This window comes from Mesoplodon densirostris, chromosome 1 (assembly GCF_025265405.1).
Source record: "Mesoplodon densirostris isolate mMesDen1 chromosome 1, mMesDen1 primary haplotype, whole genome shotgun sequence".
Taxonomy (NCBI): domain Eukaryota; kingdom Metazoa; phylum Chordata; class Mammalia; order Artiodactyla; family Ziphiidae; genus Mesoplodon; species Mesoplodon densirostris.
Genome location: NC_082661.1, coordinates 34,022,392 through 34,035,598, shown reverse-complemented (window position 1 = coordinate 34,035,598; position 13,207 = coordinate 34,022,392). Strand labels below are relative to the sequence as shown.

Below are 13,207 nucleotides of genomic sequence, written 5' to 3'. Positions count from 1 at the left end.
TTTTGAGTTTATTTTTGTTTCTATTTTTTCTTGAGTCAGACTTGGTTAACTTATGTCTTTTAAGAGATTTTTACATTTCACCTCTGTTGTTGGATTTATTGGAAAAAATTGTTAATAATATTCTCTTTTTATCCTTTTAACGTCTACTGGTTATGTGATATGGATACAGATTATCTCTCATACATTCCTGATTTTAGTAATTTGTGTCTTCTTTTTTTCTTGATCAGTTTTGCCAGAAGTTATCAGTTTTACTTATCTTTAAAAACGTGTACCTCTTTTGTTTCACTGATTTTTACCTCTTTCTCTGTTTCTATCTCATTTATTTTTGGTCTTTATTATTTACTTTCCTCTTGGTTCAAATTTGTTTTTTCTAGTTTTTTAAGGTGGATCATTGATTTTAGACCTTTTATCTTTTTAATATGTGGATTAAGCTATACATTTCTCTCTAACTATGCTTTAGCTGCATTTTACAAGTTTCAGAATTTTCATTTTCATTCGATTCAAAATGTTTTCTCTGTTATTTCTTTTGTCATGATTCTTTGGAAGTGTGTTGTTTTAATTTTCAAATATTTTAGAATTTTCCCAGATGTTTCTGTAAATAATTTCTAATTTAATTCCATTATGCTCATACAGTATACATTATGAAATTTTAGTCTTTTTCACTATATTGAGACTTATTTTATGTCCTAGATATAGCTTGTCTTAGGGAATGTTCCTTGTGTCCTTGAAAAGAATGTGTATATTCTGCTGATGTTGGGTTAGTGTTGTATAAATGTCAATTAGGTCATGTTAGATAATAGTGTTGTTCAAGTCTTGTATAATTTTGCTGATTTTCTATTTGTTCTGTGAATTACTGAGAGAGGAGTAATAAAGTGTCCACCATAATCTACTTGGCTATTTCTCCTTTTGCTCTTTTTTTTCTCTTTTTGTTTTGAAGCTTCGTATTTATGTCTTCTAGATGAATCGACCTTTTTACCATTAATGTAATGTCTTTTTTGCCCTGGTAATGGTTCTTATTATGAAGTTTTTGTCTTAATTTAATTTAGCCACTGAAGCTTGCTTTCACTTAGTGCTTACATGATATTTATTCTTCTATCCATTTACTTTTTTTTTTTTTTTTTTTTTTTTTGCTGTACGCGGGCCTCTCACTGCTGTGGCCTCTCCCGTTGCGGAGCACAGGCTCCGGACACACAGGCTCCGCGGCCATGGCTCGCGGGCCCAGCCGCTCCGCGGCATGTGGGATCCTCCGGGATCGGGGCACGAACCCGTGTCCCCTGCATCGGCAGGCGGACTCTCAACCACTGCGCCACCAGGGAGGCCCTATCCATTTACTTTTTATCCATCTTCATATTTAAAGTGTTTTTTTTTGTATGTAGCATATATTTGGGTCTATGTAGGCAGTCTAATACTCTCTTCTTTTTAAATGGAGTGTCATTTATTGGTATGACTTGTTTTAAATTTACTATCTTGCTATTTCTTTTCAAATTGTCCCATCTGGTCTTTGTTTCTTTTTATCTCATTTCCTGCCCTCTTTTGGATTAAATGAGTTTTTTAGTACTCCATTTTATCTCCACTGTTAGCTTATTCAATATACCTTTGTTTTAGTTTTTCAGTGGTTGCTCTTGGCCAACAGTTCTCAAACGTTTTATTTTTACAACTGCTTTGGATTCTGGGTATGAACGATCTCAAAGAGTTCTTGTTTATGGGGATTGTCTGTCAATTACTACTGTACCCAGAATTAAAACTGAAAGGATGAAATATTTATTAATTCACTTAAAAAGTGAAGTTGGCCATCCCTTTCCCCTCCCCCCCCCTTTTTTAAACTGTGAGTGCATGTCATGAAGAACACAGTGATTAGTAGTACAGTTTGGTGTCTCTGCCTTGATTTGTGCTAGGGCATCAACAGTTTTATTCAGTATTGCTTTAGCAAAATTAGTGCTGATGTCAACACATTGACAGACTATTAGCACTATTAGGACTATAGTTTTGACTTTGCAAACCTCATGAAACCATCTCTGGGACACTGTTGAGAACTGCTGCAGTAGGGCTTATGATATTTATCTTTATCACAATCTATGCTCAAATAATGTTATACCACTTTGAGCATAATGTAATAACCTTACAACAGTATACTGCCTTTACCTCCCTTCTGATTTTGTGCTGTAAGCCCCTCAGTACACTGGTATTATTTTTGCTTTAAGTAGTCAGATATCCTTTTAAAAATGACTTTTATATTTTTGTCTCTATGTCTTTTCTAAAATGTTTTCCATATTTACTGTTTTTGGTGCTTTTTATTTCTTTGTGAAGATTCATGTTTTCATGTGATGTATTCTTTCTGCCTGAAAGATTTCCTTTAAAATATAGAGCAGGTCCACTGACAACAGATTCACTCAGGTTTTGTTTGTCTGAAAACATTTTTATTGTGCTTTTATTTTTCAAAGATAGATTTATCTTTTTGGTATAGGATCCTAAATCAACAGGCTTTTCCCCCCATTATTTTATTATTTTTTTTTCTTCCAGCGATTTAAAGGTTTTTCCATTGTCTTCTGACTTGCATAGTTTCAGGTGAGTCTGAACATTCAGGTCTCTCCTGAATTTTTTATGTATTCAGTGAAGACTTTCCATTCTGGTTGGTGGGAATATGAATACTTCTCAGCCATGGGTGAGCTCTGGAAACTGTTTTGCTTACCATCCACAGTAATTGTTCTTTCCCCGGAAGTTGTTTTTTCCCCAGCCTTGTAGTGTTTTGCCTTACACATGTGCAGTTTGGTATTCAGCTAAAGACTCAAGAGGACTCCTGTGCAGATTTCTGGAGCTCTTTCTCAATGGAGTGCTTTTCTGCTACTCTGGCCCACAAATTCTGGCCCCCCTTGACCATTCCAACTAACAGCCAGGCTTTCTTCAAGTTTTCCCTTCCTGCACTGGATGTCCAGAACTGCCCCCATGCATAATAATGGGATGATCGATAGGCTCACCTTGTTTGTTACCCCTTTGGGATCCCAGAGGTTGTTTTCAGCAAGAAAGTTGGTATGAATTACCCAGTCCACCAAGTGGGAATCTACCTATCTTTCTGAAGAATGTTTTTGTCCAACATGTATATATTAGTTTTAGGAATGCAGATGAAAACCAAATATTTACTTGTTTCTAATTACATATTCAATTCACATATATAATAATGTATTAAGAAATAGTGTCACTTTATTCAGATCTGTTTGCATACATCTTTGATGTCAGTATGTTCAGCATCACTGACCACTTCTGTGGTCTTTAACCCCAGAGCACATCATCTTCACTTTCGTCAAAGTTGTAGGAGATATAGTGCTTTTTAAGTGTGTTATCTTGTTACTAAAATTTTGTCTCAAGCCAGAGGTTTCCAGATGCATTACATTTTTTCTTTTATTCTATAAGTATAAAATTATGATCTCTACAACCTAATCTCTTACTGTATTGTTCTTTAAGGTAATGTTTAAAAGGCTCTTTATGATAGTTTGCAATTGAATGGTTATACCTCCGGGAATCCTTCATTACTTTGTGTCCATTTTCTTCCTTTCCTTCTCCAATTTAACAAAGCCACAACAAAAAAACCTATTAAAAAAAAATCACCTTCCAGGGGCTTCCCTGGTGGCGCAGTGGTTGAGAGTCCGCCTGCCGATGAAGGGGACACGGATTTGTGCCCCGGTCTGGGAAGATCCTACATGCCGCGGAGTGGCTGGGCCCATGAGCCATGGCCGCTGAGCCTGTGCATCCGGAGCCTGTGCTACGCAACGGGAGAGACCACAACAGTGAGAGGCCCGCGTACGGCAAAAAAAAAAAAAAAAACCTATTAAAAAAAAATCACCTTCCAGGGACTTCCCTGGTGGTGCAGTGGTTAAGAATCTGCCTGCCAATACAGGGGACATGGGTTTGAGCCCTGGTCCAGGAAGATCCCACATGCCACGGAGCAACCAAGCCCGTGCACCACACTACTGAGCCTGTGCTCTAGAGCCCGCAAGCCACAACTAGTGAGCCCGCATGCCACAACTACTAAAGCCACCGCTCCTAGAGCCCATGCTCTGCAACAAGGAGTCATAGCCGTGAGAAGCCCGCGCAGCGCAACAAAGAGTAGCCCCCACTTGCCACAACTAGAGAAAGCCTGTGCACAGCCACGAAGACCCAGTGCAGCCAAAAGTAAATAAATAAAATAAATAAATTTATTTTTTAAAATTATTAAAAAAAAATCGCCTTCCAAACTAGTGTTGACTGAGATAGTTTCAGGATAATGCACCTTCTCCAAATAGTGCTTTGCTGTTCAAATTAATAGAGGGAAAGCACCCATAAAATGAGATGTTGTTAAGCAAATGTGCTTTCTCTTTTCAAAGAGATTATTTTGAGGAAAAACATCTTTTTCGTTTATGTGAATCCAGTATTTCTTTGCCTTGGAATTGTGAGTAATTTTTTCTACTTTATGCTTGTGGAGATGACAGCAATTGCCTACCATCTTTTGATCAGACTTAGAATTAATTGCCTGTTTGACTCAAATTTTCTTACAGTAACTAGAATAAATTATCCTACAGATATTTGCCAGCCTGCCCCTAGCGCTGGTTTCATCTTCTGTTCTAGTTACCCCAGTTTAAGTAAACATTCCATAGAATAGTATTTTGAGTGGAAGATGAAGAATAAGTTAAATTAAAAAAATAAACAGGCTTCATTACAATACCCCATAAAAATACGTTCCCTTAGTTAAAAGAAAAACTAAATGCCTCTTCACCTTTGGTAGGTAGCTCCCAACAACTCATGAAAATAAGTCAGTTAAAATTGACCTTTGGAATTCCCTGGCGGTCCAGCGGTTAGTACTGTGCGCTTTCACTGCCGAGGGCCTGGGTTCAATTTCTGGTTGGGAAACTAAGACCACACATGCTGTGCAACATGGCCCCCCAAAAAAATAACCGAACAACAACAACTGACCTTTGTTGGCAAGAAATGAGGTAGATCGATGTGATATTTTCAAACAGTGATTTGCTATAGCTAGCATTATTTACTGATTTCCTTGGACTATGATATTTCTAATTGTTTTTTAATATTGTAAAGTATCTTTATAACTTATAAAATGATCAAATTTTTGTTCCTTATTAAACTTCTGTGGAAGGAATATACAGGGGATTTTTATGACATGACCCACATGGATTTAAAGTGAAAATGACTTCAGGAATTTCTCCCATGAGATATTATTTGGTTGTATTTTTAAATGAAGCCTTATTATATATATCAACTGCTTATCAATAACTTGAACACTATTTTCTCTCTCTATTGCCTTCGACTCATTTAAGAATTATGTGATTTTCCTCACCTATAGGGATAGGCCCTAATTAACTTTAACTCATTGATAAAGCTTATTTTTCAGGTCATTGTGATTGCGTGTTGAATGGGGTGTTTCCTGGGACCTTCCAGGAAGGATGCTTTCTTTGTATTTTGTGAGAGTTATTATTAGAAGAGCAGCTAGAGGATCTTTGAAAGTTATGCTATGAGGATGTGACAACTGGCTTTGCTACAGTCATTTCTCTGAGCAGCAAGCCAACCTCCAGATGAAGCCCACACATGGAGGAGGGCATAGCTGAGAGTAGTAGAGAAGTGGAGTCTCTGATTGGTGCTGTGAGCCTCTTGGTCAAACAGAGACCACAGTTAGCTAAATATATGGAATATTAGTCCTGTGGCCTGATACATTTGCCTAAATGTATTTGATATCACTTTGTGATTAATTTTGAAAGTACTGATATTAATATTTTACTATTTCTAATATAATTTGTAATTTTAATCACGTTAGAAGAGCACCGTAAGTTATTTGGCAAATATTTAAGTCATTAAAGATGTATAAATCTATCCTACTTTCAGATAAGTATGGATTGATATCATGTTTTAAGCTTTTAAAATAATTATTCTCTAAAAATTTAAAGCATTTTTATGCTAAGCATCTGTGATAGAAAATACTAGAATACAACTTCTTTCCTCTCTCATGTGAAAAATATTTGAGTGACAGTTCTGTATAAAGCTCATTTGTAAGGTAGATACATAAATAAATGATATTTATGTACTTTTGTCTTACCTTTCATATTAAACATGTACTTATTTAGTTCATTTTTTGTTCAGACTTTCAGTGGCTCTCCATTTTGTTCATCATGAATTCCAAATATTTTTGCCAGTGAAAGGCCCCATAATTTAGCCTATACTTTATTTCTCATCCTTTTTCATATTCAGTGAGATTAATGTGTTTCCCTAATCCGTGCCTTTGCTTGCTCCCCCTGGCATGTTCTTTCCAATCCTTTCTGCCTATGTAATTAATACCTATCATTTTTGCCCCAGTTCTGATCCCAACTCTTCAGTAAAATCTTTGTGAGTTTTCCACCGTGACTATAAAATAATCTCTGTTACAAACAAACTACTTTATTTCTTGTAAGAAAAGTCAAACAGGGCTTCCCTGGTGGTGCAGTGGTTGAGAGTCCGCCTGCCGATGCAGGGGATGTGGGTTTGTGCCCCAGTCCGGGAAGATCCCACATGCCGCAGAGCGGCTGGGCCCGTGAGCCATGGCCGCTGAGCCTGCGCTTCCGGAGCCTGTGCTCCGCAATGGGAGAGGCCACAACAGTGAGAGGCCCGTGTACCACGAAAAAAAAAAAATCAAACAGTACTGAATAATTTAAAGTAAGACAAATGCACTTCATTTCTAGTCTAAGCCTCCAGAGGAAAACCCCTTATAGTTCAAATTCCTTGATATTTTTCTATGTAAACTTGAGCAGATATGACTTATTTGGTTATCACTTCTTTTGACTACCATATTGGAGAGTATAGTTCTATAGGCTTAATCATATTTGTTTGATTCTTCTTTTGGCAAGAATACTTCAAGAATGATGCTATGTACTTCATATTGCATCAGGAAACACATACTATCTGGTGGTCTTTTAAAATAATGTTTAGATGGATCAGTGATTGAGGTATTGTTAGCTTGATCTTCCCATTTTAAAGTTCCCCATCAGCCTCTCACTGAATGATTTCATCTATTTCATTATTTTAAATTGTCATAGATAGTTACTTGACTGTCTGCTAATACATAGTAAGATAATAGATCATTAAAAGGCCAAGCTCTGGAGCCTACCCTGCCTGCAATTTATGACCTTTGGCAAGTGACTGCACATCTTTGTGCCTCAGTTTCCTCTACTGTGAGTTAGGTGCCTCACAAGGTTGTTTCAAGGATTAAATGTGTTAAGTGTTTAAAACAGTGCATGGTACATTGTGACAGTAAATGCTAGCTGTTATTAATATATTGATTTAGAAGTTTTGGGGGGTGGGATGAATTGGGAGATTGGGATTGACATATATACACTAATATGTGTAAAATAGATAACTAGAACCTGCTGTATAAAAAAATAAATAAAATTCAAAAAGAAAAAGAAGTTTTATTTTGCTGTCTATGTACTGGCATTTGTTTGCATGGAATATGCTTTATTGGATAGTATTCATTGCATTCTGTCTGGCAGTGAGACCTGGTCAAATTGTAGGAAAACAAAGTGCTGTTTAAGTGATAACAAACCTCATATGTATTTAGCATCTATGGTTTTTAATAAGAAAAACATTAGCAGAAACGGGGATTTGTTATACTTGAGTTTGTAATGAAGAAAAGAAACATTGATCATAATTACATGTATATCCTAGATATTAGGAAAGAAAATTTCAAAAGAGAAAAAGAAATGAGTGACTCCATGGCTTTTGACACTGAAAGGCTATGCAGTTCTTTGAAATGGGAATTAATAAAAATGAACATACACAGTTCTAAATAATTTGAGAAAGAAGTCTCTAAAAATCCAGTGCAGTCATGCAAAGGAACTCTCAGATTAACAGCATAGATTTAGTAGATGGAAAGGGAGATGTAAAACTAAAGACAGTTATAAAACGATAGTATAAACCATTATAAACAGTGGCAGGAACCATAAAGTAGGCTTGAAGTTTATAGAAAATGACTAAGACAACATAAACATTTTTAACGTGATATCAAATAAGATGAATCTTCAACAAGATTATCAGATTTTTAAGAGGGATGGAATCATCAGTTCATATTTTGCAATTGTCAGATTCAGTAGGGAGAAACAGTCTTTGAGTTAGAAGAGATAATAATATTAAAAGATTTATAGGCCATGGTAAGAAAGCAGCTAGTTAGTAAGTGAAACATTTGACCACTTTAAGTACATTTAATTTTCTTCATTTAAATTAATGTCTTCTCTAGAAGCCAGTGGGCTCGCATATCTACTCATGAAATCACTGAGTAATCTTTGAGAATGTCATGGCAAATATATTTGTTATCTTGAGATGATCAAACACTAGCTTGACTTTTTTTTTTTGGAAAGGGGAAAATGTGGGTTCTGGAAATTACAAGCCATAATCTTGTTACTGATCTTTTGCAAATTTCTAGAAATAAATTTCAGCAGAAGCTGGTGAACGTTTATGAAAAAATGCTCAAATGTGGACATTTAAATGTGCTCACCAAAAACATATCATGTTAATTTAACTTCACTTCTTTTAAGAGAATTATCAATTCAATTGAATGAGAAAAATACTGTAGTAACAGTCTTTTAATTTTAGTGAAGTATTTGACAGTCTTTGGCTGTATTTTTGGATAAGATATGTTGGTGAATTATTGTTTCAATTTAGAGTAAGTAGGTAGATTTATAGGAGTTAGATTCAGAGTAGGTTGAAATCCAAAACCAGGGTTTGATTAGAGGTTCAGTGTCACCCTTGAGAGAGATCTTCAGAGCATTACAGCAAGATTAACTATTTCTTGTGTCAAGATTTCCATCATTGATCTTGGCTTGAACATTTAGAAAGTAGGCTGATCTGCTATAGATTATTAAAAGCTGGACTTGGATAACTGATACCATAGAAAGTAAGCAGGAATATCTTTCTAAAACATTACCTAATTAATCTAGTACATTTATATCTTCCCCTCTTTTAACATACTTTCATACTTTACATATAATATAAATTCATAGTTTATATTGCTTCAGGGGGGAAAAAGTGACTTTTTTTGTCTACCTGATCTTTTTACCAAATTACTGTATGAATTGTATACCTTATTATAGCATAATATCTTTAATGATACAGATTTAATAATACAAACTACAAATTGGAAAAGTTAGTTGCTGCATATGTATATTTTTGTCTACTCTAGGAATATGAAGCACGAACAGGGAGAACCTGTAAACCACCACCTCAGTCTTCAAGACGAAAGAATTTTGAATTTGAGCCACTCTCTACCACTGCCCTGATTCTTGAGAATCGACCATCGTAAGTATTTTAGTGATCATCAGGCACACTGTTTGAATTTTAAACTTTAATTTTTCTTATTACTATTTCATTTAAAAGATACCAAGAAATTAGATAAAGAAATAGGTTTGTTAGAGAAAATTATTTTTAATCCCAGAGATGAATCCTAACACTAATATGGAAGAATTGTTGATCTCCAAGATTTATGCATATTTTCTAGAAATCTCTATGACCCAGTGTATGAAACATAAAATCTTGGCTTTTTATATCTGTTCCTATTTCAGCCTTCCTCTGGCTTATCTTTTTTTTTTTTTTAATTGAAACATAGTTGATGTACAGTATTATGTTTCAGGGGGAAAAAAAGTGACTTTTTTGTCTACCTCATCTTTTTACCAAATTACTGTGTGAATTGTATATATTCTGTATTATAGCATAATATCTTTAATGATACAGATTTAATAATACAAACTGAGGGCTTCCCTGGTGGCTCAGTGGTTGAGAGTCTGCCTGCCGAGGCAGGAGACGCGGGTTTGTGCCCCGGTCTGGGAAGATCCCACATGCCGTGGAGCGGCTGGGCCCGTGAGCCATGGCCATTGAGCCTGCGCTTCCGGAGCCTGTGCTCCGCAACGGGAGAGGCCACAACAGTGAGAGGCCCATGTAACGCAAAAAAAAAAAAAATAATAATAATAATAATAATAATAATACAAACTGAGAATTGGAAAAGTCGCTGCATAAGTATATTTTTGTCTACTCATACTACTACATAATGATTTGACATTTACATACATTGTGAAATGATCACAATAAGTCTAGTAACCATCCCTCCCGATACAAAGTTATTGCAATATTATTGACCATATTCCTTATGCTGTATATTACATCGCTGTGGCTTATTTATTATATAACTGGAGGTTTGTACTGCTTAATCCTTTTCACTTATTTTGCCAGTACACCCCCTCTGCCTTATCATCGCGTGATAGAGCAGTTATTTTTCTTTTCTTGACATTTAATATGCACTTATGATGTATTTGTCCTTTTTGCCTTTTATGCCATGCAACTACTGACTGTCGACCAGTTGGTTTACTGTTATTAAGAACATATTCTTTTTTAAAATATTTATTTATTTAGCTACATCGGGTCTTAGTTGTGGCAAGTGTGATCTTTTGTTGCAGCACGCAGGTTCTTCATTGTGGCATGCGGGCTGCAGAGCGCACGGGCTTGGTAGTTGCAGTGCGCGGGCTCTCCAGTTGTGGTGCACGGGCTTACTTGCCCTGCGGCATGTGGAATCTTAATTCCCTGACCAGGGATCGAACCTGTATCCCCTGCATTGGAAGCTGGATTCTTTTTTTTTTAAATAAATGTATTTATTTATTTATTTTTGGCTGCATCGGGTCTTTGTTGCTGCGTGCCAGCTTTCTCTAGTTGAGGCGAGCCGGGGCTACTCTTCATTGTGGTGTGCAGGTTTCTCATTGCAGTGGCTTCTCTTGTTGCGGAGTATGGGCTCTAGGCGCGAGAGGTTGAATAGTTGTGGCACACAGGCTTAGTTGCTCCGTGGCCTGTGGGATCTTCCTGGACCAGGGATTGAACCTGTGTCCCCTGCATTGGCAGGCAGATTCTTAACCACTGTGCCACCAGGGAAGTTCCTGGAAGGCGGATTCTTTACCACTGGACTACCAGGGAGGTCCCTCACCTACATAATCCTTTAAGAGTAAGGCTTTTTCCTTTCTTTCATGTCTTTGTTGACTTCTTCAGCCTTCAGTGAATTCTTTTACTTTCTGAATGCTTTTAAGACTTTCCTTTACGTGATTTTCATAAATTAGATTATGGTTGCTTTGGTATGGTTTTCTCATGTTCCATCTGTTTGGGGTTCATTGAGCTTAATGCGTCTGTGCATTTATAGTTTTGTATCAATTTTGGAAAAATTTTAGCCTTCGTTTCTTCCACAGTTTTTTGTTCTGCCCTCCCTCCTTTCTTCTGAGATGTCCATTAAACATGTTACTTGATATTTTTCCATGTCCCATAGCTCATTTGTGGGTTTTAGGGGGTATTCTTTCTATTTCATTTTGTATAGTTTTATATTATTATATCTTAAAGTTCACTTATATTTTTTTCTTCTGCAGTATATAATTTGCTGTCAATCCCATCTTTGAATTTATCATTTTAGAAATTTTCATCTGTAGACATTTGATTTGGATCTTGAGTTTCTCTTATCATGCTCCTGCTTTCTTCTACCTTCTTGAGTATATTTATAACAGCAGTTTTATCGTCCTTGATTTATAATCCTGTTATCTGACATTTCTGCACTATTTCTGCTGATTGAGTTTTCTTCTCATTATGGTTTGCATTTTCCTGTTTCTTTACATCCCTGGTAATTTTTATTGGATACCAGCTGTTGTATTTTTACATGGTTGGATATTGGACTTTCTTGTATTCCTTTAAATATTTTTTTGGTTTGGTATGCAATTAAGTTATTTGGAATTGGTTTGATCCTTTTGATATAAGCATTGTTAGGGTGCTTCCAGAACAGCCTTTAGTTTAGGGCTAATTTATCCTTACTACTGAGGCAATACCCTAAGGACTCTGTCTGATACCCTGTCTATTAGGATGTCTTTCTACTTTGACGGGTCAGTCCAGTGTGATTTTGAGATTGTTCTGCCTATTTCTTGTGTTTCTTTCCCTGGCCACCATAGTTTAATCACACGCGTGCATAGATCAGTGTTCAGGCAAAGCCTCTGCAGCTCCCTTCTCTCTGGTACTCTGTTATGCATATTCTGGCTGTCTTGGACTCCCCAACTTCAAACTCTATTTCCTCAACTCAGCAAGACTGGTGGGTTCTGTTTTGGCACTCTCTCCTACCGCTGAGACCTGGAAACAGGCTGTAAGGTCAGGCATTTACAGGGTTTCCTTGTTTATTTCCTTTCGCATAAGGACCACTGTCTTGTGCTGCCTGTTGTCCAATTATCTTAAAAACTGTTGTTTAATATATTTAACTCATTTTTCTAATTAATTAAGACAAGAGGATAAACCTGATCTCTCTTATTCCATTATGGCCTGAAACAGAAATCTTAACCTTTATTCCTCCCTGCTACAACATACCTGAGGAATCTGACTAACTCAAGAAGAGAAGAAGTAGAATGTATAATTTGAAAGTTTGTCGCATACCTTTTCCACCTAGCTGTTGAAAATAATTTAAAAATCTAATTCCAAAAACTGGACCTTATTATGACATATTTGGATATGGTAATATTCAAATGTGTTTCTTCTTGCATAGTCATGTATCTAAATCACTGCCTCTGTGAAGCCTTTGATTTTATAAACCAAAATATGGTATATGCAAGTAACTGATTATCAAATTTTTATTCAGAATGGTATCTTAAATCTCTAGTAAAGTGGAAAGCATTTTGTTATAAAAATATACCTGCACTTACATTATGATCTAGGAATTCTGCTCTTAGGTATTTACCAAAAGAAATGAATGCAGGTAGCCACACTTGAAATGAATATTTATAGTAGTTTTTATTCATAGTAGCACCTAACTGGAAACAATCTAAATGTCCATCCACATATATAAATGGAACATTATTCACCAATTATAAGGAATACATTACTAATACACAGAACAACGTGGATGAATATCAAAAATATGCTGAGCCATAAAAAGAAACGAAATTGAGTTATTTGTACTGAGGTGGATGGACCTAGAGTCTGTCATACAGAGTGAAGTAAGTCAGAAAGAGAAAAACAAATACCATATGCTAACACATATATATGGAATCTAAAAAAAAAAAAAAAAAAAGGTCATGAAGAACCTAGGGGCAAGACAGGAACAAAGACGCAGACCTACTAGAGAATGGACTTGAGGACACGGGGAAGGGGAAGGGTAAGCTGGGACAAAGTGAGAGAGTGGTAGTGTATATATGGA

The 13,207-nt window shown here is 36.2% G+C and overlaps 1 protein-coding gene across 2 annotated transcripts in view; it reads left to right on the top strand.

The window, feature by feature from the left end:
- TBC1D12 (TBC1 domain family member 12) overlaps window positions 1-13,207 on the top strand; it is an 89,265-nt gene that overhangs the window by 54,237 nt on the left and 21,821 nt on the right. For both annotated transcript variants that reach the window (XM_060112005.1, XM_060112091.1), the window contains exon 3: window positions 9,191-9,306. In XM_060112005.1, coding sequence (XP_059967988.1) covers window positions 9,191-9,306 — 116 coding nt within the window. The remainder of the gene's footprint in view (window positions 1-9,190; window positions 9,307-13,207) is intronic.